This window comes from Anabas testudineus, chromosome 5 (genome assembly GCF_900324465.2).
Source record: "Anabas testudineus chromosome 5, fAnaTes1.2, whole genome shotgun sequence".
Classification (NCBI taxonomy): domain Eukaryota; kingdom Metazoa; phylum Chordata; class Actinopteri; order Anabantiformes; family Anabantidae; genus Anabas; species Anabas testudineus.
In genome coordinates this window covers 19,544,764-19,572,682 of record NC_046614.1, presented here as the reverse complement: position 1 = coordinate 19,572,682, position 27,919 = coordinate 19,544,764, and the positions used below count along the sequence as shown (strand labels likewise).

The 27,919-nt window shown below is 39.4% G+C and overlaps 3 protein-coding genes across 4 annotated transcripts; 1 reads left to right on the top strand and 2 right to left on the bottom strand.

Moving 5' to 3' along the window:
* Window positions 1-1,256: 1,256 nt before the first annotated feature.
* On the top strand, window positions 1,257-6,781 carry tnnt2b (troponin T type 2b (cardiac)). 2 transcript variants are annotated; one of them, XM_026350101.1, is made up of 13 exons: window positions 1,257-1,696; window positions 1,837-1,881; window positions 2,000-2,007; window positions 3,695-3,718; window positions 3,828-3,849; window positions 3,946-4,009; window positions 4,109-4,225; window positions 4,372-4,449; window positions 4,531-4,632; window positions 4,723-4,829; window positions 4,924-5,014; window positions 5,294-5,334; window positions 6,412-6,781. In XM_026350101.1, exons 2-13 carry the CDS (start codon window positions 1,853-1,855, stop codon window positions 6,449-6,451), a joined length of 723 nt encoding a protein of 240 aa, XP_026205886.1. In that variant the 5' UTR covers window positions 1,257-1,696; window positions 1,837-1,852; the 3' UTR covers window positions 6,452-6,781. The 2 variants fall into 2 exon arrangements, with proteins under 2 accessions (XP_026205886.1, XP_026205885.1); XM_026350100.1 differs by having other exon boundaries at window positions 4,720-4,829.
* Window positions 6,782-7,391: 610 nt separating this feature from the next.
* LOC113154356 (plakophilin-1-like) lies at window positions 7,392-15,449 on the bottom strand. Its single transcript, XM_026348504.1, has 13 exons — window positions 15,102-15,449; window positions 14,202-14,296; window positions 13,322-13,737; window positions 13,100-13,232; window positions 12,307-12,514; window positions 11,838-12,006; window positions 10,644-10,761; window positions 10,084-10,260; window positions 9,489-9,659; window positions 9,138-9,291; window positions 8,694-8,880; window positions 8,471-8,555; window positions 7,392-8,048 (listed from the first exon to the last, which is right to left on the bottom strand). The coding sequence occupies exons 1-13, from the start codon at window positions 15,289-15,291 to the stop codon at window positions 7,974-7,976; spliced, it is 2,178 nt and encodes a 725-aa protein (XP_026204289.1). The 5' UTR covers window positions 15,292-15,449; the 3' UTR covers window positions 7,392-7,973.
* Window positions 15,450-16,386: 937 nt separating this feature from the next.
* smpd2b (sphingomyelin phosphodiesterase 2b) lies at window positions 16,387-24,804 on the bottom strand. Its single transcript, XM_026348505.1, has 11 exons — window positions 24,552-24,804; window positions 22,602-22,711; window positions 22,416-22,512; window positions 21,926-22,002; window positions 21,355-21,448; window positions 20,434-20,523; window positions 19,311-19,393; window positions 18,985-19,117; window positions 18,538-18,642; window positions 18,257-18,434; window positions 16,387-17,803 (listed from the first exon to the last, which is right to left on the bottom strand). The coding sequence occupies exons 2-11, from the start codon at window positions 22,649-22,651 to the stop codon at window positions 17,388-17,390; spliced, it is 1,323 nt and encodes a 440-aa protein (XP_026204290.1). The 5' UTR covers window positions 22,652-22,711; window positions 24,552-24,804; the 3' UTR covers window positions 16,387-17,387.
* Window positions 24,805-27,919: the final 3,115 nt, after the last annotated feature.

Here is a 27,919-nt window from a genome sequence, read left to right as displayed (position 1 = left end):
CCCACTCAATAGACAAAGGTAAAGTGACACAAGCTCAAATTCAGCACGAAAAAATCTATTTGAATTGTTTCATGAAGCTACATTGTGAGTATACGTCATGCGTCATTTTGGATAAGTGTGTCTGTCAAATGACTCCATGTAAACCTAAATGTAAATCCTCTGTGAACTCGCTGATTCAACTGATTGCTTCACTTCTACATAAATAAATCAGGCTTTGTCCTCCTTCCTCAACACCACAGGCTTCCCGCAGTAAACTAACATGCCACTTTCAACACTTGAGGGAAAAATCCTCCCAGAGGCATCAACTGTATGTTGATGTAATTGAAGGTGTATACACAGTGTTTTCTGATCCTCAGAACAGTGTTGACATGCTAATAATTTATTTTTTAATGTGCAAAACCTCTTTATTGCATCAACTATTATCTGGAGTTGCTCAACTCTTCATGTAAACGTCAAAGGCAGATGTCAAACCATAAATCTTAAAATCTGAGCTACAGACTTGAGTCAGACTTATACTTTATAAGCATTTGCTTGTTTTGTGCTCCTGATTCTAGACATGTGACACAGTGCACGCACTGCCTGCAGGTACACTGTTACATAATTGTGCTACTTAGAGAATTACATCTGCATTGAACAAACAAGTTATACACACATACATACACATGTACAAAATTCCTGGGCCTTTGTTTTTAAAATACGTCTTGGCAAAGGAGTCGGCAGTGTGGCAGATTCTACAGCAGTTTCTAGAAGCAACAGTACCGGGTCAAAACTAATCAACAAAATCAAGACCACCAACATATGTCTGAGGACTTAATTTCCTAAAGATGTAGTTTGAAAATGGAAATAATCAATTGATTTTGTAAAATATTAGATAATAAAGATAATGATAATGGCCTGTAGGATTGTTTGAGACTTATCTTGACTTGACTGATGTGGACCTGCCACAGAAACACCACCAGCTCCTCTAGGACCCCAAGTCAGAGCTGGGATGTGTGCAGGGGGACTCACATTTGTGCTTTGGCTCATGAGAGACAACTGGTGAGTCACAATCCCAAATGTGGGGTCAGATATAGTATTCACTGCAAACACTGGGAGTATCAAAGTACTTGGCAGAGTCACAAAGGTGTTGGTTGTTGAGAACAAGTCGTTGCAAGTGTGGTTGCAAGATTCAAGATTAAAGGCGAGGTACTGGAGATGGAGCCGGTGAAGGGAGGGAGATTTCTTATTCTGCCCTTTCGGTTGGAAACCTGTTGTGGGAACTTTTTTTTTTAATTGCACAACACGTCCAGTTTAAAGAGTAAACTTCACTTGTTAAATAATGCTGTAAAGTGTAAACTTCTAGTAACTAACATCTGTCCATTTTTGGAAACCAGAGGAGCTTAAGCTGTGTCTTTGTGCGTATTTGTGTCCAAACAGGAAGAGGATTATATCTTGCATTTCCCATATATGTCAGACCTGAGACACTGATAGCAGTAATCCTCTGCCGTTCAGTCTAGTCAGAGGAGAATGCGTGTTTTCCCATTCAAGTTAATGCCAGCTGCCAACTGTTTGCAGGTATGTGCCCACCCATTGTGCACATGGGCAGCTTTCCGCCATGTGATCCACTACTGGCTTTAAAAGCTTATGGGCCACAGAGAAGGGCACAAGATACAATTCCCCACTGAGCCACATCTGAAGCACACATAGCACTAACCGGGTGAGTCTGTCTTTCTCTTCAGTGTTTTAAACAGAAAATTAAGGTTTCAGTTTATATTGTCAGACATGTCTTTAAAGTAAAATGCATTAATAATAATCTCACACTGTTGCTGTTATAGTGAATTGTTCTTTCTTGGCCAGGTGCTGCATCCTAAACATGTCAGACACAGAAGACACCACACATGAGTGAGTAAAGGCATCGTCGTGTGTGAAGTGGAGACTGATAACACAGTGATGCTGCCACACACTGAATGAACTGTAACATTATTTTTTGTGTCTTTCTTTTTCATTTTTTTTTTCTCAGGGAACAACGTAAGTCACTTTATCTTTTCACTGAACCCATGCACTCACAGGTGGTATGAGTTTGCACAGCGTCGATTAGGTGCTATAGGTTTAAATCAGTGCAGGCTATAAATTGGGACAAGCTTTCTCCAAAAAACAAACAGATGCATGATGTTGATCATTGTGCTGCATGATTATATGTCAAATGCATTTACACCCCTGCTTAATGCAGCTGTGAAGTACACTGCCATAGCTGAGCTCGACTCTTTACTTCTCTAAGTGTGTGCGGTGTGAAGAAGAGCAGCATATTGTTGGCATGCACATCACTACACACAACTGTATTCATAAAAACTATGCAAACCTGCTTCTAGATGCATCAACTTTAAGAGGCTGGTTGTATTTTTTCTGCCATGTTGTTACCTGCTTTACACACTTGAGACTTGCATTTAAACATCCTCAGTAACTTAACACACTGCATCTGCTAAGCTGCTGGCTTCACCGCACAGCAAACTGTATTTTTGGCATGTTGGTGCAAGTGCAGAGGCAACTGCCGTCCTTCGGCTTTTCTGCCAGATTGACCTTTGGCCGCTCAGTCAGTCCTCTCTGGAGACAATTCACTCTGAATAAATATCCCAGTGGATGTGTCCTTTCATTTCAAATAGTGCAATGGGTCAGCATCACAAAGCTAAAGGGCTGTACCTCTATTTCTGTCTCCTTTGTGAGGCTCTATCATGTGAGCCACTATACAGCCCCACTGTCCCTGAAACTAAGCAGCACCTGTCTTTCTCTGTGTGGAGTAGGGTTGCTGTTGGAGAGCAATGTAGGTCAGCTAATGTTCTCCATAGAGGACCGTAGGGGAGATAGTGGTGGACGCACAATGCTCACTTTCATTTTTCTGCCTTTTAGAGGTCTCCTAAATGCAGATTGGCTTTTCAGGTGTTTGCAGTGGAAAAAGGTTGAGTTTCTGTCTGTGGCCAAAGGCACTAAAGGCTTAGTGTCACCTTTTCCCAGCGAACAAAGCAATGTTGAGAACAAAAAGTACAGCACTAAAAGTACTTTGCAGGTAGTGTAAATATTAAATACAACAAAAAAAAAATCACTTCCCTGCTTCAGTGAGGTCCAAGTTTTTTTCAGAAGAAGCTAAAACGTTTAAAATAAATGTAACAGCAGGGAGAAAATAACATCTCAAAATAACAAGTCGGACTATGAGAAAATGTCACACAACTCAAACTTTTTCTTCGCTTTTCAAGACACTGTCAAAAATACATGTAGATGGCAAAAATAATGTGGATCATATTGTTTGCTTGCTAAAGCTACATGTTTGCTTTGCACAGAAGAGGAGGAGGAGGAAGAGGTAGTAGAGGAGGAGGAGGAGGTGGAGGAGGAGGAGGAGGAGGAGGAGGAGGAAGGTAGTACTGCATGTGCTAATATGTTTGCATGCCAGCTATAAATAGACACGGCTTTGTCTTTAACACACTGTTGGAAAAAATTAGTGGACGACAGGTATAGATGGTGCCGTGAAAACTGTGAGTTGCAAGAAGCTGCTTTGCTCAAATTACCTCTGAGGCTGATTTTTACAGCACAGTCTCCATTAGAAAGATCTTAGTGTAAAACCCACTTTTACCTTAAGTCAAGACTTTTACGAGTTCTCCACATGTTGCCATGTCACTCGTTCTATTGATGCTGCCTTTACACTGATCACCTCATCTTTGAACAGATGCTGAAGAAGAAAATGAAGGAGGTATGTTCAGGTTGTTTCTTACAGCTTGTGTGACAGAGGGAAAGTGTTACTCTCAGTTGTCTCATAATCTCCCGATTTTATTTTGCTTTTTCTTGTTACGGACATGCAGAAGAGGCAAAGCCCAAGACAAAGTAAGAGCAGTTCTAAAATGTTTCCATAACTTAAACTCTCCTCTGTGGGAGACGAGCTGAACTCAAAGGATTCACTTCATTTCACTTCTCTGTCAGGCCAGGTTTTGTGCCCGGATTGGCGCCTCCCAAGATCCCAGAAGGAGAAAAAGTGGATTTTGATGTGAGTTCATCTCTGGACTGACAAACGTTCCACCTGCCATCTGCTCTTTGTGCCTCTGAACTCTCCAGCTCACATTTCAGTTTCTTATTATAATTTCAGGATATTCACAGAAAACGAATGGAAAAGGATCTGACTGAGCTCCAGACGCTGATCGAAGCTCACTTTGAGAAGCGTAAAAAGGAGGAAGAAGAGCTTCTCAGCCTCACAGATCGCATTGTGTGTTCATACCGTCGCTCCCTTTTTAGCTGCAAAGTCTGATGTGTCTCCAATTTAAGCCAAATCTGTCATCAAGCATTACCTTTAAGTCACATTTTATGTTTATAGGATTAGTTTTGTAACATTTGCTTCCTTTCCTACAAAAGGAGAAACGCAGGTCAGAGAGAGCAGAACAGATGAAAATCCGAGCAGAGAGGGAACGAGAGCGGCAGAACAGACTAGCTGTAAGTAAAGTTATTGATAACAAGAGTTAATGGTCACAAGACTTGATGTCTCTCAACAAAATACTATTTTTATTTCTTCAGGAAGAGAAAGCAAGAAAAGAAGAAGAGGAGGCCAAAAAGAAAGCAGAAGACGACGCGCGGAAGAAGATGATCCTGTCCAACTTGAGTTTCACTGGATACAAGGTAATGATTGTGATAATCATTAAAATGTCCCAGAGACATCCGACGCAGTGCACAACATGCTGCCACATGTGTCCTTTCCCTGTTCAGCAGACACAGACCGGGACAAAAAGGCAAACAGAAAGAGAAAAGAAAAGGAAGATCCTAAATGATCGACGCAAGGAGTTAAACATTGACCACCTGAGAGAAGACAAACTCAAGTGAGAGACACACAGGTCATTTATCTCTCAGTTCAGCACAAGTATTTTCCACTTTTGCACATGAAATACAACACTTTCATTTTTCTGTCTACAGGGAAAAAGCTAAAGAGCTTTGGGACTTGATGCGCCAGCTGGAGGCAGAGAAATTTGAACTTCAGTATAAGCACACGAAGCAGAAGTACGAGGTGAGATGACACATTACTGACAATCACACAGTATGTCAGCAAACTATCATTTACATGGACAGATTCTAGGAAGGAGGCCAAAATAAAGTGAGTAACTGTGCATCCAAAGAGAAGTTCTTTACTTACATTCGTATAGTGACAACCTGTCAAAAGACAGCACTTAAAAAGTAAGTGAACTGGGTGAAACCAGTAGACCCTATAAAAACAAATCAGATTACTATGGGAAATTCAGACACGCTCAGCCCCATCGACACCTTAACACTTCAAACATCTTTACAGATCACTGTGCTGAGGAACCGAGTCAGCGACCATCAGAAGATGTAAGTATGTTGGAAGCTGCAACATCACACTGCATTTCTGACATTAAATGCTCATCTGTGTTACTGGTTATATAATATTTTACACAACAAAGCAGCTTTTTCAGCAGGAAGACACACAAACTCAAAATAAAACAGATGTATGTAAGGCAGGAAGCCGCCGTCGAATAAGCAGTGCTCAGTAACTCCCTATTTACAGTCATAAATATGGCCGGATATTGACTCAGTGATGTCATTATGTTTCCACCGTTTTCCATTACAACCCCCCCCCCCCCCGGGTTTATCTTACACCTCAGTGTCAGTAACAGAGCTGGTTGTGCCAGCAGGATGTCAGTTTCCTGAACTAAACAGCACTGGAAAAACAAAAAGGTGTACAGGGTGCTCTGACAAAGGTCAGGCTGATCTGTCTGTACGACACGCTGGATATGCTTTCAGTCTCTAAGGAGAACTCGGCTGTAATAGAGCAGCTGAGAGATCTGCTGCACGGTGTCATCTGCGTACGTACTGTAGCTCACAATAAAACAGTGACCGGCCCCCGCTGCCATGCAACTGTTGTGAATCCTTTCTCTCACTCAGGCTAAACAAAGCTGTAAGTTTTCCTGCAAAATATGGTTTTACATTTGCAAACCAGAGATATCGTACTAGTGATAGATCATTTCCAATGAGTGACACTTTGAAATGCGGCATTTTAGACAACCACTATTTTTCTAAAAAGATCATTTATCACAGTTGAACTTTTGCTATTTTGCTTTTGTTTTAATTCATAGTGTAAACTGCAGGTGTCAGATACCTCGGTAGCAACAGAAGATAAAGATAGCTGTCAACTATAGCCTGGCAAATCCCCTTCCAACAACAGACAGCTGTGAAAAGCTTTCAGTGGCTTCAGTGTTTGAGGGCGGCAGCGTTTTGTAGAGAAGTGGTTCCCAATCTGGAAGTGAAGATCCCTGGAAGGCGTCATAAGATGATTATTTGGGTAGAAAACAGATAATATATATATAATATATACAATGTTAAATATGCATTACAGGTTAGGAAGTTCATATAGTTTAGAATTTCTGCTGACTTTCACTTTATTCTCAGTTCAAAAGGTAGCAGGAGCAAGCGTGGCCTGAGGAAGTAACATCTGTCATCGACCGGAGGAGAACTGGTTCATCTGACATGAATAAAATCACAGAGTCTGAGACAGAGTCTGTGATTTTAAATACAAAATGACAGAAATGGTATCTGTGAAATCAAGTGTAGTAGAGAGACAGTTTGTGATTGCAGCTTATATTGATTTAACAGGGATTTGACTGAAGTGTGATACCTGTTCTCATGGCTTTAACTACGACGGGATTTTCAATTTAGTCTTTGTCCAACCACTGAATGAGTCACTTACAAGCTAAACTGACACTGATTCACTGACTCTTGTGTGAACAATCGTGTGGCTACAATGGAATAAAAATCTTTATTTAACAAACCAAAAAGAGTCAAGTCTTTCTTTAACTCGTGGTAACTTTAGGATGAGTTTCCGCTTCAAGCTAATTATAAAATAAACCACTTGGGTCACTTCATCCTGGCTGTAAACCCCAGTTTTCTCACTATATAGGCGTTTAGCGAGCCCGGAGACATACCCACAGCATTAAGTCTTCTATAAATGGCGACGTATGGGCACATAAATCTATCAGCCGAAAATGAATTGATTATGAGCTCTCATAAATCTAAATATCAACCACGGCCCCAGAATTCCCTCATGGCTTATGTGGTTTGAACTGTGGAGGTTCAAAGTTCAAGCATTACATAATGCACAGATCCTAACAACAGCTGCAGTGTCTGGCTCTAATCACTCGCTCTTAAGCCTCAGAAATAAATCATAAGGGTGGATCCAACAGAATTGGAATGATGTACTGCTAATCTGCCCAGAAGCATTTCAAACTCTGGAACCAAAGCTCAGAGGGGTGTGACAACATGCGGGTGAGGTTTGACTGAAGCCTTTCTGCAGCTTTTGACCAATAATGAAGTCAAATATCCAGATGCAGTGATATATCGTCATGTATAAGTTGTGTTTGCAGCTCAAAGAGGAGATTTCTGTCACCTTTATTGCAAAAATGAATCACATACATATATGAAAAAGATGGATGAATCAAAAAAGAACATAAACACTTTACAAAATATAAACACACATTACTTCTTAAGGCAGTGCATACTTCTTATAGCAACCTCGCAACCTCTCACACAAACACAAAAGATGTTCTGTTCTTTATGGGCACTTTAAACAATCAAATTTATTTATTTTTTTTACCGTTTTTTTAGTTTTAAAATAAAAATGAAGAAAAAAAAAAGAAGAAGAAGAAGTCCTAGTGTTGTTTATTAAAGTAAAATCACTATACCAGTTTTCAGAATGCAAAATTAACACATCTCACCACAGTGAAAAAATAAAGAAAAGAAAAAGTTGCAGCAAAGAAGCTCCAAGGACATTTAAATGTAACCTTACAGCATGTACAGGTACAGGGCTATGCTGTTGTGTGGACACATACAGTTTCTCTTTGGGAAAAGGAGAAAGGATGCTGCTCAGCCTCAGTTCATATCCTGTAGACGGGCAGAAAACTTGCAGGCGAGTTGCTTTGGCAAATGAGTTTTGGAGTTCTCTTGAGGCCTTCGCGCTAATGGACGACTTGAACCGACTTGTGCGCCGCCATGGTGATGTCATTCATGAACGCGGCCTTACTCATCCCTTGCTGCAGGACAAATAGTTAAATATAAATCAGCGTCCCACCTCAGTAATTACACTAAATTTACAGTAAGTGACAGAGTGACAAACACAAATAAAACTATGCTGAAATGCGTGTGTGTGTGTGTGTGTGTTCACGCGGAGTTGTTAGAGCACACGCTGCCAATGTGCTTCTGTACATGTGCAAACAAAGTTCTGTGAGTGTTTCCACAAACCTGAGCTACTGGATTCCTCAGCCAAATCACTTTTAATGTCTCATTCACATTCAGTGGGCATATTCTGAGAACGCTGCCTAATCCTTCAACCTTTCTCCCTCTGTTTCTCACAAATACCTGAGAAAGGTGTGGACCTTGAATTGGCGGTAGGAAACAGAAAGGACACACCCAAGCCCTGACAGATCTTGGCACTCATGATTAAGCGCCTACTCACCTTTTTTAGGAAGCTTTGCAAGTCTTTCTCTGACCACATGTTGTAGAGCAACAGGGCTGCAGCTTTGCTTGATTTGGGGAAATATCTAACAAAGAGGTGAAAACAGTTGGTGTAGATTAGTTTTCACATAGATGCAAAAACAAACCCTGATCCCACGTTGGCTGATATTATCTATTCTTATCATATGAAGGCACATTCCCTCCATGCACACATGTAGCCTCACTTGTTTCGGCTGAGATCATCGAGTGAGTCTATCAGACTGCTGTCTAACAGGCGCTTGCCCATCTCAGGTTCCTTCATAAGTAGGCAGTTGGCGGCCTGACAGGTCATGGCCAGAGTGTCATCCGATTCATTCCCTTTCTTGGTGCCTGTGCGGAGGATTTCCAGTAGCTCGGGGAGGGCTTTGCGAGCTGCAGTAAGAAGACAAGGAAAACCCACAGGCTGTTTAATGCAAAGAAAACATAGAACTTGTAGAACTCGTAGAAATGACAATGACTGTTTCAGATAAGGGACACTTAAGATGCTTTAGATTACCTAAACACGCAAGTCTACTCTGAAACAAGATTTTTTGGAGGTAAAAAAAAAATGTTCTTTAACATAAAGAGAAAATATAAAGTCTAAATTATTTTATAAAGAAAAACAGGGCGACTTTCTTTGTTCTTCTTACCTATGGCATTGTGGAGGTTTCGGTTCTTAGTCAGGTTTCCCAACAAAGCCACTATGTTCTTCTGCAGGTTGACTTTGTCAGACCTCAAAAGGGGGCTGATGACCGACAGACCATTCAGTTTCTGCACAATGGTCTGGCTCATTACACTGGAGACCTGTGAGGACAGAAAATCAGATCAGCCCCTAAACACAGGAAACGAACTGTATGGATTTATCTGAATAGAAAAGTACAGTTGACATGTAAGACATCATTTCAATGGTTTCAGATTTACTCAGATGAGTTATCACTATCACTTTGTCCTTGAAAACTGAAACTGGGGTTGAATATCCAGGAGATGTTTTTGTTTCTTACAATGCCTTCATGTGCAGTGAGGTTCTGCATCGCTCCGCAACAGGCTTCCAACGTTTCCTCTTGCTGGCTGGAGCCGAGCAAAGACAAGTAACTCTGCAGAGTTTTGGAGTGGAAAAGCCATCCTGGTCCAGTAGGATGTTGATCTTCAACAACTGGGAAGTCAAACTGATACTGGACAAGAAAATAGAACAGAGTTTCCTCATCTTTCTCTGTGAATCGTATGTTTCACACGTGTGCAAATTGGCAAATGAAGACAAACACTGAAGCATTGCAATATAAATAATACATACATATTTAATTTTTACCTAATTATAATTCCTACATTTACTGCACACTAGCCTTTGCAGCAATAGTCAATACCAAGTGAATGAAGTCAACTCTTCCTTAAGAAATACAGACGTACACCGTGAGATTTAGGCTATAACAAAAAAAAGGAATGATTTATAAAACACAGTGTGTCTCACATGGTCACTCTAACCCCTGACACGACACTCTGACAGGTTCTGTCTAGATAAACTGACAGATACTTGTAAGTAATTGACAAGAGTTCGTAAAAGCATCCCCCGAGCTATGGTGAACACCTTCCTCGTCTTACCTCGTGTTCTGCTGATTTGTCCGGTGAAGCGAAGCAGCTGATCGCGCCGGCTTCGCCCTGGCTGTTGCTCCTGTTGACATTCTTGGCCAGAGCTGTGATCCTGCTGAACAGAGTCGGCGCCTCAGCCTCCAGCTGGAACGTCAGGTTGTGCAGGATGCACACGCTGTTTTCTACAGACTGTTTCAACAGGTCGATCAACACATAACATAAGAACACATTCAAGACTCTGAGTCCTGTGCGTTTAGATGCCTCCTGAGAAATACACTGAGCAAAATAATGACTTGAGCAAACATGCAGGGAGGGTGGATAGAGAAAAGGCAACATCTGTGTGATGAAATGCAGTTTAATAGGACTTCTCAATAATTTCTGCTGTTGTGAAACTTGCTCAATATTGGTTCATGCCAGTTGGATTCCATCACAGGATTTTATAGGATTTCTCGTGTGCATTTTATGTGATTTTTTTTCCAGAAATCACACAGCTTTTTGTTTTTTGGTTTGGTGAAGCTGTGACGTGCATGTGAGTGTTAAAGAATAATGAAGGTTGAAGAAGAACACATTACCTTATGATCGGGTTTTTCTACTTCCACACAGTCTCCAATGTAGCTGACCAAGGAGTCGATCAAACCCTGGCTTTTTCTCATCGCCTGTCTGTTGTTTTGCTTTGCACTGCTGAGGTTTCTGTTGAAAATGTTTTAATGACATCCAAACAGATACAGTTACACATACATACACTTTTATTAAAAGAGTAAAATAAAAAAGTTCTATCACTTTAATTAATGAAGGGTCTTTTCAAGCAAAGTGATTTGCTGTTTGCTCAGTAACAGTACAATCAGCGCAGTCTCGCCTTCCAGACGTGATTTAAAACGAAATCTAGAGCTTGTCTGAGATCAATTACACCCTGCCTTGAAAGTAAATAATACTAATCTTGTAGAGAAATGAATTAAACAACAGACAAAAGTCAAACAACAGCGGCTTTCTCAGAACAAAACAGTCAGACAGTCATGGTGGTGTAGTGGATAACAGATAAACAGCTGCCAAGCTAAGATCACCAGTAAGTGAGGTTTGACTCATGGCGATGTTACACATTAACATTCACCAGGGCCAGAATCGCTGTGGCCAAACAAGAGTCCCAGCCAGAGAAGAAGTGATATCAATGATGTCAGTTATAAATGTTGAAACAGTTCTCAGGAACTTGGTACAATAGAAAATCACAACCACAGACTCTAAAATAATGATGACCTTGAGTCACACCTCCAACAAAAACCTATAAAACATTATGAGGGAACTGTTCACTGTACTGCTCTATTGCACTAGTCTAAGCTTAACTACTAAACTGGCAACTGGCAAGAATATGTGCTTTTAAATATATTCCTGAGCCCCAACCACAAAACACACAGATGAAAACACAAATGGACTCGCATCAGTAGCAACGCTATTACTATTACTCACTAATACTAACAAGCTGACAGGATTGGTGGGTGTTTCAGTGCTCATCGTACATTTACATCTTTCCTATCACTCATTCACTCTACTTATAATAAGTCAGCATATTCACAAAATAAACCAAGTCTTAACCTGCTTATCACACGTCATATTTGTAGAGTAAAATATTTCTAAAACCTAAATTGAGTAATAGGCTGCTGTTAGAATAACTCCACTGCGCCAACAGATGAGCAACACACAGACAATAAGAGCATAAACCTTACGAAAGCTGAACAAAGGCTATGAAATGATATCTAGCGTATTTTGCTCACCTTAGACATCCGGTAGTGTGAAAGAAGACCTCGGAGTCTGGGTTAATATCGTTAGTCCGATCAGGATCTTTCGCGTAAGGTACGATTACACGCTCCACTAAGACAGGCAGAGCGCTCCGCAGCAAGTCTGGCTTCAAGTTGTCTGCAGAGGACAAGTTCCACAAGAGGCCTGGAAAGAAAATGGGAAATAAAAAAATCTTTATTACGGGCAAATCTGAGAATTCCCTCAGTCCCCTCATTAAAACTCCTGATAACAGTTTCTGTATGCATGTGATGTGCAGATGCAAACATGATAATAAATGATAATGATGGAATAAAACTTTAGTAGCATTACTAGAACAGCATCTGGTGGTTTTTCAGAAACCTTTCAGTGCAGCTTTGTAAGTATGTTCTAAACCACACGTGTCTCTTTGTTTCACTTGTTTACATGTTTAGGAGTGTCAGGCTAAATGTACCCTCATGTTTGTACCTGTCAGTTGTTTCTTTATCTCTACAGAGTTTGTGTCTTTGAGTACAGCCACAGTCTCTGTGATGCCACTGCAGCGCTGGATCGCCTCCTTGCAACTGTCGTTTTTAAAGGACAGATTACGGAGGGCGGCTGAAGCTGGCACCGCGACTTGTGAACTGGGGCTGTGCAGCAGATTCACCAGGGGCGGGATCCCATTGAGTTTTAACACCTGCCACACAAGAAGGCTTCAGGGGTTAGCACATGTGGGGAACACAACAACAGACCACAACACCTGACTGGTAATAAAATGACTAAAACAGTTATGTGAAAGTAATTAATTCATGTTTTTAATCATATTTAGGACCATTAGTTTACCAGTAAGGGCCTTTTAATGTGTTTTCTTCCTGTAATTATCTTATTGTTTAGCAGGTTTCATTGTTAGTGGCCACACCCACACATGAAGGACACAGGGGAAATGTATTCCTCCCTGACATCATCCTCCCTGTTTTCTGTTCTGCATATTAAGTCGCTCGCAATGGAAATCACACACTTCCTGTTGTTTTAACTTAAACCTTCTTTGATTTGCTGCACTGTCAACCAGCACCACAGATATTCCTCTTTTGTGTTTCTGACAAGCGGGTTTGCTTGGTGGTATTAAACAAAACACACGGTTACCACAGTAACCACCGCAAAAATACAAATACAAAACAATCTTGTGTGTCTGTATTGTACGTGTTTAATCCACTGTAATAAATATATCACATTGCCAGCCATAAACAGCCTGACAGTGTGATAAGAAAACAAGATGAATCACCTCCTCCTTAGCTTTGTCATCCATGTAAGCGTTGTGCTGTATGAAGGAAGCGCCGCAGTTCTGATACGTCTGGTCCTCGCTGGAAAGACACTCCACGGCCTCTTTCATAGTCAAATCAGTAACTCCAGTAGATCTAGAGCAAACACATTACAATCTAAATGGTATATTCACTTGGAAAGCACACACACTTTAAACGGTTTCTTTTTGCTCGTCTCCACTCACCTAGTATCTACTTTGTTCTTGGATGCACCCACAGTGACTGGAGGCTTTGAAGGAGTTTTGAATGAGTGGATTCGGCTGCATACGAACTGATTGTTAGATGTGTTCTGACTTGTGCCGTTCCCAGTGTACAGAGGGTAGTATCTGGTCTTTGTTATATACTCATTGATGGTCATATCTTTCCTGTAGTTGCCCATGTTGGAGGAGAATCTCTGCAGTGGAACAGAGCGTCTGGCCCTGGAGCGCTGCCAGGCCAGATCAGGCTCGCTGCGGCTGCTGTTGGGTTGATCGACGGCCATGGAGGGGGCAGAAACGTAACTCCTCTCATGCAGGTAGGTGGAGGCCGATGCGTTCCTCTTCACACCGGATCCCATGGAAATATTAACTATATTCCGGTTGGCGTTTCTCTCTACGTTTTGCTGCAGAGCCAAAGAAAACAAGCATTGATAATGAAAGATAATAGTCTGTCCTGAAGGCTCACTAGTGACTGAGCAAGTACTGAGTGATATCAGAGCCAATGCAAACAAACGACAGCTTGGTAAACATTTCTTGTGAAAGGAGACAGAGAGATTCTGGAGACTGGATCAGTATTTCCAAGAAAGGAGAAACGGGACTTCTGGCTTTGGAGCCTCTTTTTGTTATTGGTCAAATCAACAAACTAGCAACTAGCAGCATTTTTTCTTAAGATAAAATGCCTTAAAGGCAAAGGTCTAACAATAATTTGACATCCAGGACTAATAAATGATGTCTCCGAAACATTATTCTGTAAAAAGAATACATAAATAACACCGTTTATTCTAAACACCTAAATCAGCCTCACACAACAATGAGTCTTTCGTGCAAAGTTGTTCAATACAGTCAACAGATGAGCTGTGAAACTTACAGCTTTTGAGAAGCCATTCCCATAGAAGACACTTCCATTAGCTAAGCCCGACTGTGACTTCAAGGGATCCCCGAACACAGAATCACACGTAGGGCCTGAGGACGAATGTGGATTATCAGTTGTTATCATATGTACCTTACATCTGTCAGATCACTGCCGCTGATTTATTGTCTTTGACAAAGAAAAAACTGCAGATCACAGTCACACAGATCCTTTGTGGATCTTTGGTCTATATGCTGTTGAAAAGGGAATAACAGCTTTAAAACATGATGCAACATAGAAAACTGAGCAGAAATATAAATTATGGATATGGTTCTCTTAAACGTAATGATCAAATCTCAGTGTAGAAATACTTCAACATGGGCTCTGCTACCATTGCATTCAAATGATGGTTAAAATATAATTGTAGTATCAGCAGAAATTACTTGAAATACAAAAGGTAAAAGTACTTATGCAAAATAACTCGTTTTCAAAGTGGCCTACATTATAGTATTGATGCATTAAGGTTACATCACTGTGTTGTAGCTGATGAAACTCAGTTTATTTTATTTGTTTCATTGCTGATGTGTAAGTGAATATTTCCTGGGATAAACACCTATATCCAGATATACATTAATTACAACCTTAACCAATTTATTTATGTAATATCAACCAGAGTACCTGGCACTGTAGCAGTCAAATCAATGCAGTGCTGTAAAAAACACATTTCCTCCTGAAATCTAAAAGTAACAAAATGGAAATATTAAAGGGAACATACCTCAGACTCGTACTTAACTAATTACACTTATATTATTTCCATAAAACACCCTGTGTATTTCCTCTTGTGTATATTTATAAGATATATATTTATCATGATTATCGACCCCTCATCATCACCTCCCTGAATATTAACACTCTTACTGGTTGGAGATAAGGAAGCTGATCCACTCCTGCTGCTGAACTGCCTCGACTTCGTCCTCCTCACAGTCTGCACCTGTTCCCGGACGCGCTGCTCTCCTGATCGGAACTGGTTCACGGAGGGCACGGCCAGCGAGGTGTCGTCCACGTCCCCGATGGAAATGACGGATTTCAGCGGATCCGCACTCGTCATTTTGCCTTCACCCGTGTGGGAGGCCCAGCTACATCCGAGGGAGGCTCGCACGGGAAGCCCGTCAGCTGCAGACTGTCGGTGTCGGCGTGGAGCCGCGGAGGCGCACCTTGCCCTGCCCTGCCCCAGCAGACCGCACCCATCCAGGCACAACACACCTGCCAGGCCAAAGTCCTGGGAGGTGGTAACTCTCACTTTGCACGTTTCCTTTCTTGTCTGAACAAATAACTCTCGATTTTATGTTGGAGGTGCCACTCGACCTACTTGTTTACTAGTTGTAGCACATCTGTGGTCAGGCCCCTTTTAAGAGATTAAAAAAATAAGAAATAAACGATGACTCTCTGTGTGGTAAGCTGTTCTATCGTATGTTGTGTTTAGATATTTAATCTTTAAAGCTATTAGTACAGATTAGAACAACAATACAAGCTCCTGTGCATTAGAGCAGAAACATAAAGTAGCTCCAAGTAGAAATACTCAGGAAAGGACTGAACACCCCACCTGTGGATCATGTAACACACACATTCATCTGCATAATAAGTGCATCTCCTTTTTATCCTTAAGTATAGGGTTGTTTTGCTATTAACATTAAGTTCTTAGCTAAAATGATGTATGCATTGCATTCTGCTGGTACTTGCACCTCAGGTATCGAAGTACCTTTAAGTACAGGTGTAGCGAGGTGGTGCAGCTGGTTCACACGATCTAGGAGCCAACTCTGACCTTTACTGACATTTTCCAAGTGAATCTGAGCTTCGACATTACATTCACTATGAGCAGTGAATGTAATGGTTTCTGAAATTTTTACTGTGTGAATTTATTGTCCTGCACTGCCATAAAATGGAAATTAAAATGCACCACACCCATGTGTGATGTTGCCCTGAGGGTGTACTGGTGCCAGCTGGCACAGAGGATCCAGCAGATTTGGCTGTGGCCTCCTCTCTCATGCTCTGTCACCTTTATTCTGCGATTGCTTTTGAGGAGCCAGTTTGTGCTTCATTGTTGACAGGAACTTCTCATTTGCAACACTGACCTGCCAGATGCACTGACATTGCTCTCTAGTGGTGAACGTGTGAATCAGTGAATATTATCTGCAGCTCAACGTGCATATGAAGTCTTTATTGCTTTCATAATCATGCTGGAATGAACATCATCTGAAATTCTGAGAACCTTAATTAAAATTAAATTATTTTCCAACATCGACGTGACTGTTAATCAAATTAAAAAGTAATCAGTCACTGTTAGTCTCTTATTCATAAGACTTTTTTTCATAACATTACAATATGTATTAAGCATACATACTAGAAAGTGATTTACCTGGTTACTCTACTGGGTGCACTGCACATTAAATACATACTAAGCATCTGTTAAGTTTCTACAGTACAAGATGTTTAGTAAAAGTGATTCAGTCATATGACTGACCTGACATAGGTCAAAGTTAACAGTACATATTACAGAATATAGTACATTCCCACTGTTATAAGTGAGTGGAGTGTACATTGTCTGACATAAATATACTTTCAAGTGCAAGATAAACTAAACTGGTGCAACAGGATCCTAATGAAAGCTCTCAACCCACTGTTGTGCAAAAAAAGACTTGTTAAACTAAACATACAGTAAACCTAGCTACAGCCTCTTTCTTCTCTGCAGCGTTGACCACTTCTTAAGTATGTAAGAAAAGAAAAACCACTATGATTGTGTGGCGGACACTAAATCTCAAAGGAGAAGTATGAAATCAAAAACAGAAACAAGTGGCCCTGGTGAAACGACTGTAGGGTGGAATGCCAATTTGACCTAAAAACGGTCATATTTACTGCATAGCAGTAGCACAGACTACATAATAGGAAGTGTATTTGCGAAATGCATAGATGGAAATCTAGGAGTTAAAAAGGCTAAATTTGAGAATATAAAAAGTATAAAAGTGTTAAAGATTGATTGTGTCCTGCACTAATATTAGAATATTCAATTATAGTTAAACCTTCCTTTTGCAGTACAAATCTAAATCTCTGTGAAAACCACTGAAAGGAGAAATAACCTCTAAAAAACATTCATTTTAAAGCTCACTTCAAAAGATTAATTTCACTTTGGCCCAGTTGGCTCTGAGATTATTCCTCTGGTTCAAAGGCAATGGGCTCCTGAGCCTCAGGGGAACAATTGTGAGCTTGAGCTAGAGGAAAGCCCCTGAGCCTCTCTTGCAGACTTCCTAAGGCAAGCCTCATTTCATCTTCAGCTTCCTGAAGGGATTTAAGCTCCATGGTATAAAAAATGTACAGCAGAGAGGTTGTCACTAAGATGGCGAAGCACAGCGCAGCCAGCAGGTAGAAGGAGGTACGAGGGAAAGGTTGTTCAGCTCCCAACGCCAACCAGGGTACTGCAGCGATGGCCAACTCCAAAAACAGCAGAGCCAATCCCATCACTCCAGTGCGAGTCGCTGTGTAGCGCATCCTCTCAGCGCAGTGCAAGCCCACTTTAACTTCAGTACGGGCCTCAGTCACAGTGTTGACCAACTCAGCCACTTTCTCTGAAGATATAAAAGACAGAAAGGGTGTGTTTAATACAAATTACAGTGAACAGTGAAGTACCAACGAAAAAGAAAAGGATGCAGGCTGTGCTTCACGCCTGTTCAAATGAGATTATGATTACTTACAACATTATATTAAATATTCACAATACTCATTCAATTAAAGTCATTGTTCTGATCAGGACTCTAGCCATGAAGTAATTATAGCTTGTAACAATGCACTGTAATAGACATGGACATTCTGTATGATTAGCCAGAAGAGACTGGTGGTACTTATCTAAAGATGTTAATAAAACAGTCCATGGTGACTTGCTCTTGTGATAACTGTTTTTTTTTTTTTTTGTAGCTGTACTGGTTTTAAAAAGAGTCCTACTGGAGAAAGTAAAAATGAGTCTGGACTAAAATTAAGCCACTTAGCAGACAACCTCCAAGGTAGTATAGATAATAAAATACCTGCAGCAGAGTCCTGATCTTTTGATTGCTTGTGTCTTCCAGCTTCAGGAGGAGTGTGTGACTCCATCCGCAGTTCAACAGTCAGAGCCTCGTGGTCAGAGTATGGGAAAGGATGGCCAGGGACAGAGCCTTTGGTGGTGGACATGGAATCACAGTAAACGTTTGTTTTTGAAGATCCCTGCAAAAAACAGAAGTGAAATGTGCTTTAGGAATTCAACGAGCCAATAAAACCAAATCTTCCAGTCAACATGAAGCAGATACAAAGCCCACTGTTCACCCACCTTGAACAGGACGTAGTCAATGCGGATTCCCTTCTCAAATGGGACAAGATCCTTTTTATTGATAAAAAGGTTGTCTGCTATTAAAGTCATACCATTCTCACATCCCTGCAACACAAAACACTTAACTTAGATTGTACAAGTTCTTTACTTACTAGCTCGATTTGTGAGAAATGCAACCACAATGACACTGCTGGATGCAGCCTTGCAAACTAAATAAATAAATTTGCATTTATTTTCTGACCATGCATACAAACACAATTTCATTTTTTATTTAAGAGCTACCTCTATTTAATTGCTGGTCAAATGCAAATTCAAAACATAATAAATAAATAAATAACATCATTATTAATCAGAATTATGGGGAAAATACAAGAAAAGTTAATTCTTTAATTCCTGTATTTTGGCAGATAAATGAATCTTTACACTGCCATTCTTTTCACTACTCACATCAAATTGAGCAGTTTCTAAATACGAGTCTCTGAGTCCAGTGTAAGACCTCAGTAGTCTGCTGCCAAGGTCCTGAGGGTGCATGTTGAGGTCACCACCTAGAATCACCACATCTGCTCCAACAGAGGTGTTTCTAGTAGGCACGGAAAAACACATAATGTTTGCTGGATCAAATACTGTCAGATAAGGTAGTGCTGCTGTAAACATTTGAACTCAGCTACAAACGGAAACAGGTAGACTTCACCCGAGACAAACATAAGCAAATATATGCCAGAGTACACAAATAGTGGCTCACACTGTTCATGCAGATAACAAAGACAACATACCGAACAAACTGCTGCAGCTCCCAGGCCTGAACCACTCTGTGAGGTAGATAAGAATCTTTCTCTCTGCAGTACTCTGCATGCAGCTGAAATCAATCCACAATAGTGCACTAATCAATAACAGTTTACTGTACGTTACTGTGACATTTTATTAAATAGACTGGACATGTCATTGGCAATAAAGGACAGAGCAATTTGTATGAATTTGTTCTTACCTAGCAGATAAATTCCAATTTGTTCATGTTAACATACACTGCAGATCAAAATTAGAGGACAACCTACAATTTCCCAAATATCAAGGTCACTGCTTCGTCCTACTTGAATTTATTTAAACATAATAGTAAAATAGTAGTAGAAATATTATAGAAATATTTCAGAAATTACATATATTCTGACATTCTGTTCGTCCAGATGAAGGTCAAAGGGATGCTATCATAAAATTTAGTTGTAATCTTTCAAACACTGTTCTAGTAGCACGGTACAGCCACAATAAAAAATTCCTTCATATGCTGAAGATGAGATTATTTAAGGAAAAATCCAGTGTTCATAAACTGTCCTCTAATTTCTATCTCTAGTGTATATTCACTAATCACATAGTTACTCTGGATGTATAGCTTTGGCCAAAAGAACTGATGTGAGAAATCTCTGAGTTATTTTTGACCCAAATTTTTCTAGTACCTTGCATATAAAGGGAACCACTAGAACTGACTTCTTCCACCTGATGACTATTGCTAAAATACTTCTACACTGGACCACTGCAATTAACTTATTAAAAACCCTCCAGTTAATTCAAAGAGCTGCAAGCAGAGTGCAAGTTCTGACTGAAGCGTTTCTTATTGCTAAAGACAACTAGGGGATCTAACTTGCAGAACCACTGAGCTCCTCTCACCATTTAATTGCCACCATTGCATATCATCAACATTGCGTCTCTCTGCAGTAGCTGTGTTTCGTCATCTCTGCCTGAATCTACTGGACATTTCTTCCGCTAAAGACAGTTTTTCCTTTCAACCATCACCTAGTGCATTCCCAACCTGTATTTATCAGATTTTTTAAATACAAATTTATATAATCATACAAGTTTTCTATACAATGTCGTATAGAGAGCTGAAAATTTATGAAAACTTACATGAGTGACATAGACGTTTGCAATCAGGCTGCCAATGTTTAAGATGGCCATGCCAACAGCCTTACCTCCAAACCAGTCTCCATGATGAGTCTAAATGTCAGGAAAACATAAAAAGCCAATAAACACACAAAAAAGGAGACATATCAAACTGCAAATGGATTTCTGAGTGTTAGGTTAATGCTTTAGGTTTAACAACAACCTTCATCTTTCTGACACCTCACCAGAGATCTGTGTGAGTCATTGGCTAATAATAAGATTATTCTGCATATTCATACATACATTATGATCTAATGTTCTCATGTTCAAGTATTTTATGGCCGATAAAACTAGTGAACTGGAGATAAATGTTTTCTGTTGTGAACAAGATGGTTATCATGATCATCCTGCAATCACAAAGGCCAAGGTTCGACTCCTATTCAGCTCAGGAAAATGAATATCTGTGTCTGTGGTTTGCAGCAGCTTCACGCCCCCAATCTCACATGCAATTTCTAGAGAAATTGCACAACTGCTTCTACTTGCTGTTGACTTTATCACATTGTTTTTGGAATAAACTAAACCGGTGGTTGAAGTCCATTTATGCAGTTACTACACTTAAAAATAATGACAACTACATATTTTGTTGTGTTTCAGAACACACACCCACCAATCTAAATAATCATACTCCACTGCAACATTACATTTTTAGGACTCAGTTATTAGCAAAAATGACTTGAGGTTGAGGTTTTTGCAAAGTTATCACAGAAAAACTACAAACAAAATTACACAAATGGATAAATGTTTCTGTAATCCAGTAGTAACTTTTAACACCGTGAAAGGGGCCATTTATCATTTAAAGCACTTTAATTACATTTTGTTAGCAAATATAAAGTAAAGAATCTCTCCATTTATACAAAACCCAATTGTCGTGTTTTCCAGACTTACCATGTACGGATAACCATTCAGTGAGTAGCGATAAATAAAAGTATCATGGATTCTATGTTTGGAGAAAATGGCCAGCCCACTTCCTATAACTCCACTGCAGAATAAGCGGAAAAACAACACATGAGAAGAAGTTGTATGCTCCAGAGTAAACACAGTAAACAACATATGTAGTTATTGCTAAAAAAACATGAAGTCAAACCCCTGATTTTCCATTAGATCGTCATCATACTCTTGTAAAAAGCTGTCACCAGAAGATGTGAGAATACATCTACTAGATTTGACATTTCTGTGAGGTGGGTCCTTTGATTAATCTCAGTCTTGTGGTCTGGTAAAGAGGTCAAAAAGGAATTAAGCTCCAAAAGTTAATCCTTTAGGTAGAGGCTATGCTTCAGTTAAATTTTAAAGATGGATCAAAGTCCATGCAAGTACATTTTTCCTACAGTGGGGTACTTTGGGACCCCTTTGAAGATGTGACAACTCATGAATTTTAATCGCAGACTGAAAGACGGTCAAAGGTAATAAGTTGAGAAACCATTGTGTAGCAACCTTTGGATGAGAATACAGACATTACCTTTTGAAATAATGAGAGTGAGGATGACTGCAGGCAAGTTTCTTTTTCAAGGAGAGGTAGTCTTTCTCACTCCAAACCTGAAAAAAATGATACATAAATCAGAATCTCAGGTGTACGTACCTAATTAATATTATTCCATTCAGTTGTAAATTGTATTCATTTCCGCTACTGGTCGCTGCTGTTTTGTGTTTTGTGTTCTGTTTTTGCACTGTCTTCTGACGTCTGTCTGCACTTTTTCTTTGTGTTCTTGCACTGTTTGCACTAGGTTGCACAGGATGCACTTTATGTGTTTTGCTAGGACAACTTAGCAGTCCTCAGCCCCATGTTTGTCTTGTTGCCGTTTTATGTAGCACCATGGTTCTGGAGAAACGTTGTCTCATTTCACTATGTACTGCTTCAGCTATATGTGGTTGGAATGACAATAAAGCTTCTTGACTTGACTTGACTTGACTCCAGCAACTTTAACTTTGTATAATGATCTTCCACCAACCTCTTGTAATAAGACAATATCATGCTCTTCCTTACACAACATCTCTCCAATCATGGTAAAGCGCTCATGACAGTGTTTAGTAAGGTAATGGATCCCCCTGAAAAAAAAAAAAAAGAACAATTTATTTAAAATGTACTATGACATTAAACAATACATTAAAAGTCTCTATAAAGTGCATCAACTGACCAGCAGTTCAGAGAGAAAACCCGCACACTGACAGTGTCTGTGTTAGCCATGCTGTCAGTTCAGTGGATCAAAAGATGATGATGGAGCTTCAGATCAGGACTGTCCGATGACTGGAACAGCACGTGACACATGGAAGCAATGTTAGTTTTCTTTTGTCATCTAATCACAAATGGACACATTAAGCAGCCTCTATTGGAGCACAAAATGTTCGATATAGACACATAAGCAATGTAATAAAATCTGAATAATTCTGAAAGAGTTAGTGAACTTAATAATAATAATGATCCATAAATTAATAACATAAAAAATAAAACACAGAGTAATCAGTCTGTAAGAAGAATAAGGGGAAAAGACAAATATAAACTGCATAGTAAGCAGCAAAAGTGCATACCAAGCAGCCAGTAGTATGACTTTAGTTCCAGTTCTTGGACTTGGACTATTTTCAGGATCAGCAATTTTTCCCTTTTTAACAAATCATCTGTTCATCTGGAACTTCTATGACTATGCAAAACTGTCTTTGTGGTTGAAGTACATATATGATATACTGTATATGTAAGTGTTCTGTTTTGAATAATGTGTTATTAAAACAGAGCAGATGACCCTGGCTGCCCTCACTGTGTGAGGCCATTGGAAAATGTTGATTTTTATTAAAAAGGAGCCAAAGTAAAAGGTGGATAAATTCCCTCCTTTCTCCTGGGAGTGCAACAATATGCCGGCCCCAAACAGAGTGCTGACATAGCTTTGCTCTGTCTGGAGAGAAAACAGGGAACCAGCAATGTGGTGAAGAGAATCAAAGGGCTTTGTTGCCAGAAGTAGTAGTTATTGTGTACATGTAACACTGGCTATTCACGGAGTATCAACACATTTCCAACATTTACTTGCAATTAACACTAAAATTAAATTAAAATTACACAATGCATGTGTGTGAATGTGTAATCTCATTAGTGTATCAGTCACAAACAAGTGTTCAGACACACTTTTGCCTGCTAACACAGACAGTAGCACAAACTGTGGACTTTAAAATAAAATCAAGGCAAATGAATTGATTTAGTTCACATTTTGTCACGTCATGTGCCTGGATCTTTCCAAAGTCTAATTATTTCACAATAAGTACTTTGTTTTGTATGAAATATCATTAAACATAATTATTTAGGAAGCCACTTGCAGTCACTCATTTTAAGTGCCTCCATGGAGATTTCCACTTTACCATCATATAGAAGATTTAAATACTTTATTTACTATAAAAAAGTGGAGGTAAATGGAGTACCTTCAGGTTTTGGACTGTTAAGAGGACAAAATGTTGAGTTGGACTGTATGAAATTATAACAGAACATCAAGATAATGACCGACATGATAATAACAAATAATCAGTAATGAAAATAATCACTAGTTGGACCTCCAAATAAAATGATTATTTGATGAGCAGGTTAGTGTAAGAGAAATTAAATCAGCACTGACAATTAATTTCTTATTTTATAAAATAATGTCAAATAGCAGCTTTGATGCTGCCATATGATTTTAATATTTAATGTTTGTACAGGCTTAGATTTCAAACAAAACCTTTGCGATTTAAAAACATCACCTTCAGTTCAGTGATGTTTTCAGTGAAATGTATAATTTGTTTATTTATTTATTGAAAAATATAGATTTTTGATCTTATAACTAAAGGTGACTCAAACTATCCAGAATAACACTAACTTACACTAACTTGTTGACAATATGGATTCAGTTTTATAAAGTATTTCGACAGCTTTTAACCTTCTCAGTAGTTTGTTAGCTTAGAAAAACACAGTGTTTAAAGAAACCTCGTCAATGAACAGCTTTGAAGCTACAACAACAACAACCAGTTCCAGCTAGCACTTTGGCTAGTCTCAGCAACATGAAGTGTAAATATTGCACCGTTTTCTGTTGCCTTGCTCCTGAAATTATTAATTAACTAATTTAACTCACCTCATAAACCTGTTGACGTCGACTGAAGTGAACCGGACCGTTTGCAGAGCTCCTCTAGTTACACTGGCGTTGTGTTAGTTTTGGCAGCGAACCCAAATACTTCCTGTTAGCGTGCTGGCCAATTATTACTGTGACCTTAGTTAATTATTATCAAAAGCACACAGTGTTGATCTGTCAGCATCTCAGATAACGTTAACAAACACTAGATTACACTAAGTATTCTCTGCTCAGACACTTCCATCGCTGTGGCTCTTCCTGCCGGCTGGGATAAAAATAGATCTGACTTCCGGTTGTGTTTTCCCACAAAATAAAACAGGAACTTTAGTTAAAAGCGTAATTTAATGATAGGTTTCGTTAAAACACATGTGTATAGTACATTTAAATAGTGCTGGTAGTAATTCCGCATGATTCACAGCAAAAAGTCCATTTCAAATAGGTGAAACAAGCAGTTGTTTTAATGCTACGTTGTATTTTGAAGGCTTCCTTTCCGGTTTGACTCGCCCTCAGCCGCGATGAATTCTGGGACGTGAAGTTCTTTAAGCCAAATGCCGTGTGCAGCCGCTCTGGCAGAAACACAACGTTACCTGTTTGAGAGGAGGTAGAGCCAGTTCCAAGGCTGGTTCGGATTCATACCAGTCCAGAACTGGTTCCAGACTGGCACCAACAGTTTGGTGTTAGGGGAGCAACAAGAACTACAATGCTGCTGTAAAGATAAGATATAGATGCGGTGGGATTTATAAAACGTGGTTGATGCTACTTTTCTAGCTACAGGCTAAAGCTAACACGGGCTAGCACTAAAATCTGGGGCTCAGTATTAACTTGAATTTAATGCACGACAGACATATGTTTTTTTGAAACGACTTACTATTTTGACTGTTTCTTTAGTTAATTATTTGACTGATCTAATGACTTATAAATACCTTTATCAGCACTGGAATGAAACATAAGTTTCGAGGTCCAGTCCAAGAATCTGCTAACAATTTAAAAAAATGCTCCTGAAATGTGAGGATGTCGTACTTTTCATTGTCAGACGTGGTTGTAAACTAAATATGTTTAGATGTTGGACTGTGGGAAAGTCTCGCTGCCAAAGCATTAACTAACCTACATGACTTAAGGTCAGAACAGATTACTGAAAGTCGTTAGTGACTTGTTCTACTATAGATATAGACACAAAATTTGCTGCCATCATTGATTTCAAATCCTATGAGACCATTTCTGAATGTTTGAAACTCTATAATTTTATAATTTCAGCACTATTCCCACATCTGAAAATTGCCTAGTTAACTTGTTGAAGACCAGATTGAAGTGTTAAGACATTGGGCTATTTGGCGTCCCATGCCCTTTGTAAGATTGAGAAAGAACCACCATGGACGAAACAATTTTACAAACATGTTTAATACGTTTTCTGGGGGAAAATGGCCCCAAAGGCACCATGCTGTTTTTTTTTTATTGTTAGATACATTTGTTTGATTACATAGTCCAAACTCTACTTTGAAGTATAAAATTGCAATGCACAATGGTAACAAAGACAATGGTACACCACCTTAAACCAAAAACAAAACAACAAAAACAAAAAACCTTCCCACACCATTCAGAATATGATACATTAGATATCTCATTATTAATTATCAATTATCAGCACAATCACACATTATTTTCAGTGAAGCATATGGCAACCACCGAAAGTCAAAAGACAACATAATCAAAACAAAACATTAATCATGATAATGGCAACAACAACAACAACAACAAAAAAAAGGTCTGTATAAAAGATAAAGTGAGAAACCTGCTATTGGAGGAGTGTTATTGTGTCTAGCTTGTGAAATATGACATTCAAATCCAGGTGCAATTATTCTGACATAAAATATCTTAAATTTTAACTTTAATAGCAAAATTGTCCAGTGAACCACACAGAGTAGACACTCGTCTAGCAGGACCCATGGGATAGCAGTTAATCCTGTCTCTAGCATGACTCCTGCAATACTTAACATCTCCATTGTAATGAACACAGATCAATACATCTCCGCGACCCCTCCCCTGCCCTCCCGCTATATGCTTTACAACCCTATAAATAACAATCAATGGTCATACTCCACAGCACAGAGACGACAGCTCACATTCAAGACAATTATTTAGTTGGATTTTCAAAACGATTTCATGTGTAAAGTCAGTAAAAAAAAAAATGTCTTAAATATCAAAGCTGAACTTTTATCAATGAATGCTTCTCCACACATTACACGGAGAAGGGTGAAGCAAATGAACCGGCTTCACAGCATACAATCTCTTTTTTAAACAAAAGAAACAGTGATTAACTTCTCTCCACTTTAACCACGGTCTCTGTGCTGAGTTACTTGATCACAAATATGAACATAAAGCCCCACCCTCCATCCCCCCCCCCCCCAAAAAATACTCCTATGTAACACATATTCCTTTAGATTCCACTGACTCACAGTACAGAAACATTTGATTTTTTAATTAGGCTACATAACTCAAGGCAGAAAATAAGCACTGCTGTTGTTTCACCCCACTTTTTGATCTTTTAAGTGCAACCAAGCACACGTCTTCAAACAGAGAGAAATAACAGGGGATCTCCTAAGGATGGCAAAGCCCTGGCTTTATGTCAGGCTAGCAATGGCACGAGACATCCTTATTGTCAAACATCAGTTATAGTGTCAATAGATGCTTGTAAGACCTGATTTAAAAAAAAAAAAAAAACGTGTAATAAAACATAAAAAAGCAGAACCTTAATAATACGGTAACACAATGAACCTTCTTGCTGTACACTTTGACTGTAAAACTTCGTTTTTTTGTTTGTAAAACGACAGACTAAGTAAAAATTAGTTATTCCATCCCGTTCCTTTGTGTGCTCCAATACAAAGACTGTCTCAGAAGATCTAGATCTGAAAGGTTTCTTTCCAATTTCTTTGACAAAATACACCTTTTTTATATTCATGTGTTCATTTAAAAATAAGAGGTAGTAAAAAAGGCAATCCAAAGTGGCAGGCAATGATATCATCTTTGGAGAAAAGGCACTTTTTCTAACAAACCTACTGCAAGAACACCACTTGGCTCTGGTTTTCCTCTTCGGTGGTCCTGTCCTCTCTACTTGTTCAATCTTATATAAACTTCTCTAATTTCTCAGAGTGCATTCCCTTGGAAACCATATACATTTTTTTATCCTTAAACACATTCTCAGTCCCTCAATAAAACATTTCAGGCTCCATCAGTTACCTTGGCAAAAGTGACCCACTTCATCTAAAGCATGTTTAAAACACATGGAAAGTAGCTACTTGTTCGTCAAATCCGTAATTCTTCAAAAATTTCTTTGTGTGTCGGCACATTGAGATTCACTCTTTCTTTTCCTTGCG

Excerpts from the sequence above, each read along its gene's own strand:
- smpd2b (XM_026348505.1), bottom strand. The coding sequence starts at position 22,651 with ATGGCTAACACAGACACTGTCAGTGTGCGGGTTTTCTCTCTGAACTGC. Across the intron at positions 18,643-18,984 it reads TAGAAACTGCTCAATTTGAT|GGATGTGAGAATGGTATGAC; the intron begins GTGAGTAGTGAA and ends TTTGTGTTGCAG. Across the intron at positions 17,804-18,256 it reads AGATCAGGACTCTGCTGCAG|AGAAAGTGGCTGAGTTGGTC; the intron begins GTATTTTATTAT and ends TTATATCTTCAG.
- LOC113154356 (XM_026348504.1), bottom strand. The coding sequence starts at position 15,291 with ATGACGAGTGCGGATCCGCTGAAATCCGTCATTTCCATCGGGGACGTG. Across the intron at positions 10,261-10,643 it reads TAGAAAAACCCGATCATAAG|TCTGTAGAAAACAGCGTGTG; the intron begins GTAATGTGTTCT and ends CTGTTGAAACAG. Across the intron at positions 8,049-8,470 it reads TGCAAAGCTTCCTAAAAAAG|CAAGGGATGAGTAAGGCCGC; the intron begins GTGAGTAGGCGC and ends TTTGTCCTGCAG.
- tnnt2b (XM_026350100.1), top strand. The coding sequence starts at position 1,853 with ATGTCAGACACAGAAGACACCACACATGA. Across the intron at positions 4,010-4,108 it reads GAGAAAAAGTGGATTTTGAT|GATATTCACAGAAAACGAAT; the intron begins GTGAGTTCATCT and ends TTATAATTTCAG. Across the intron at positions 4,226-4,371 it reads TCAGCCTCACAGATCGCATT|GAGAAACGCAGGTCAGAGAG; the intron begins GTGTGTTCATAC and ends TTCCTACAAAAG.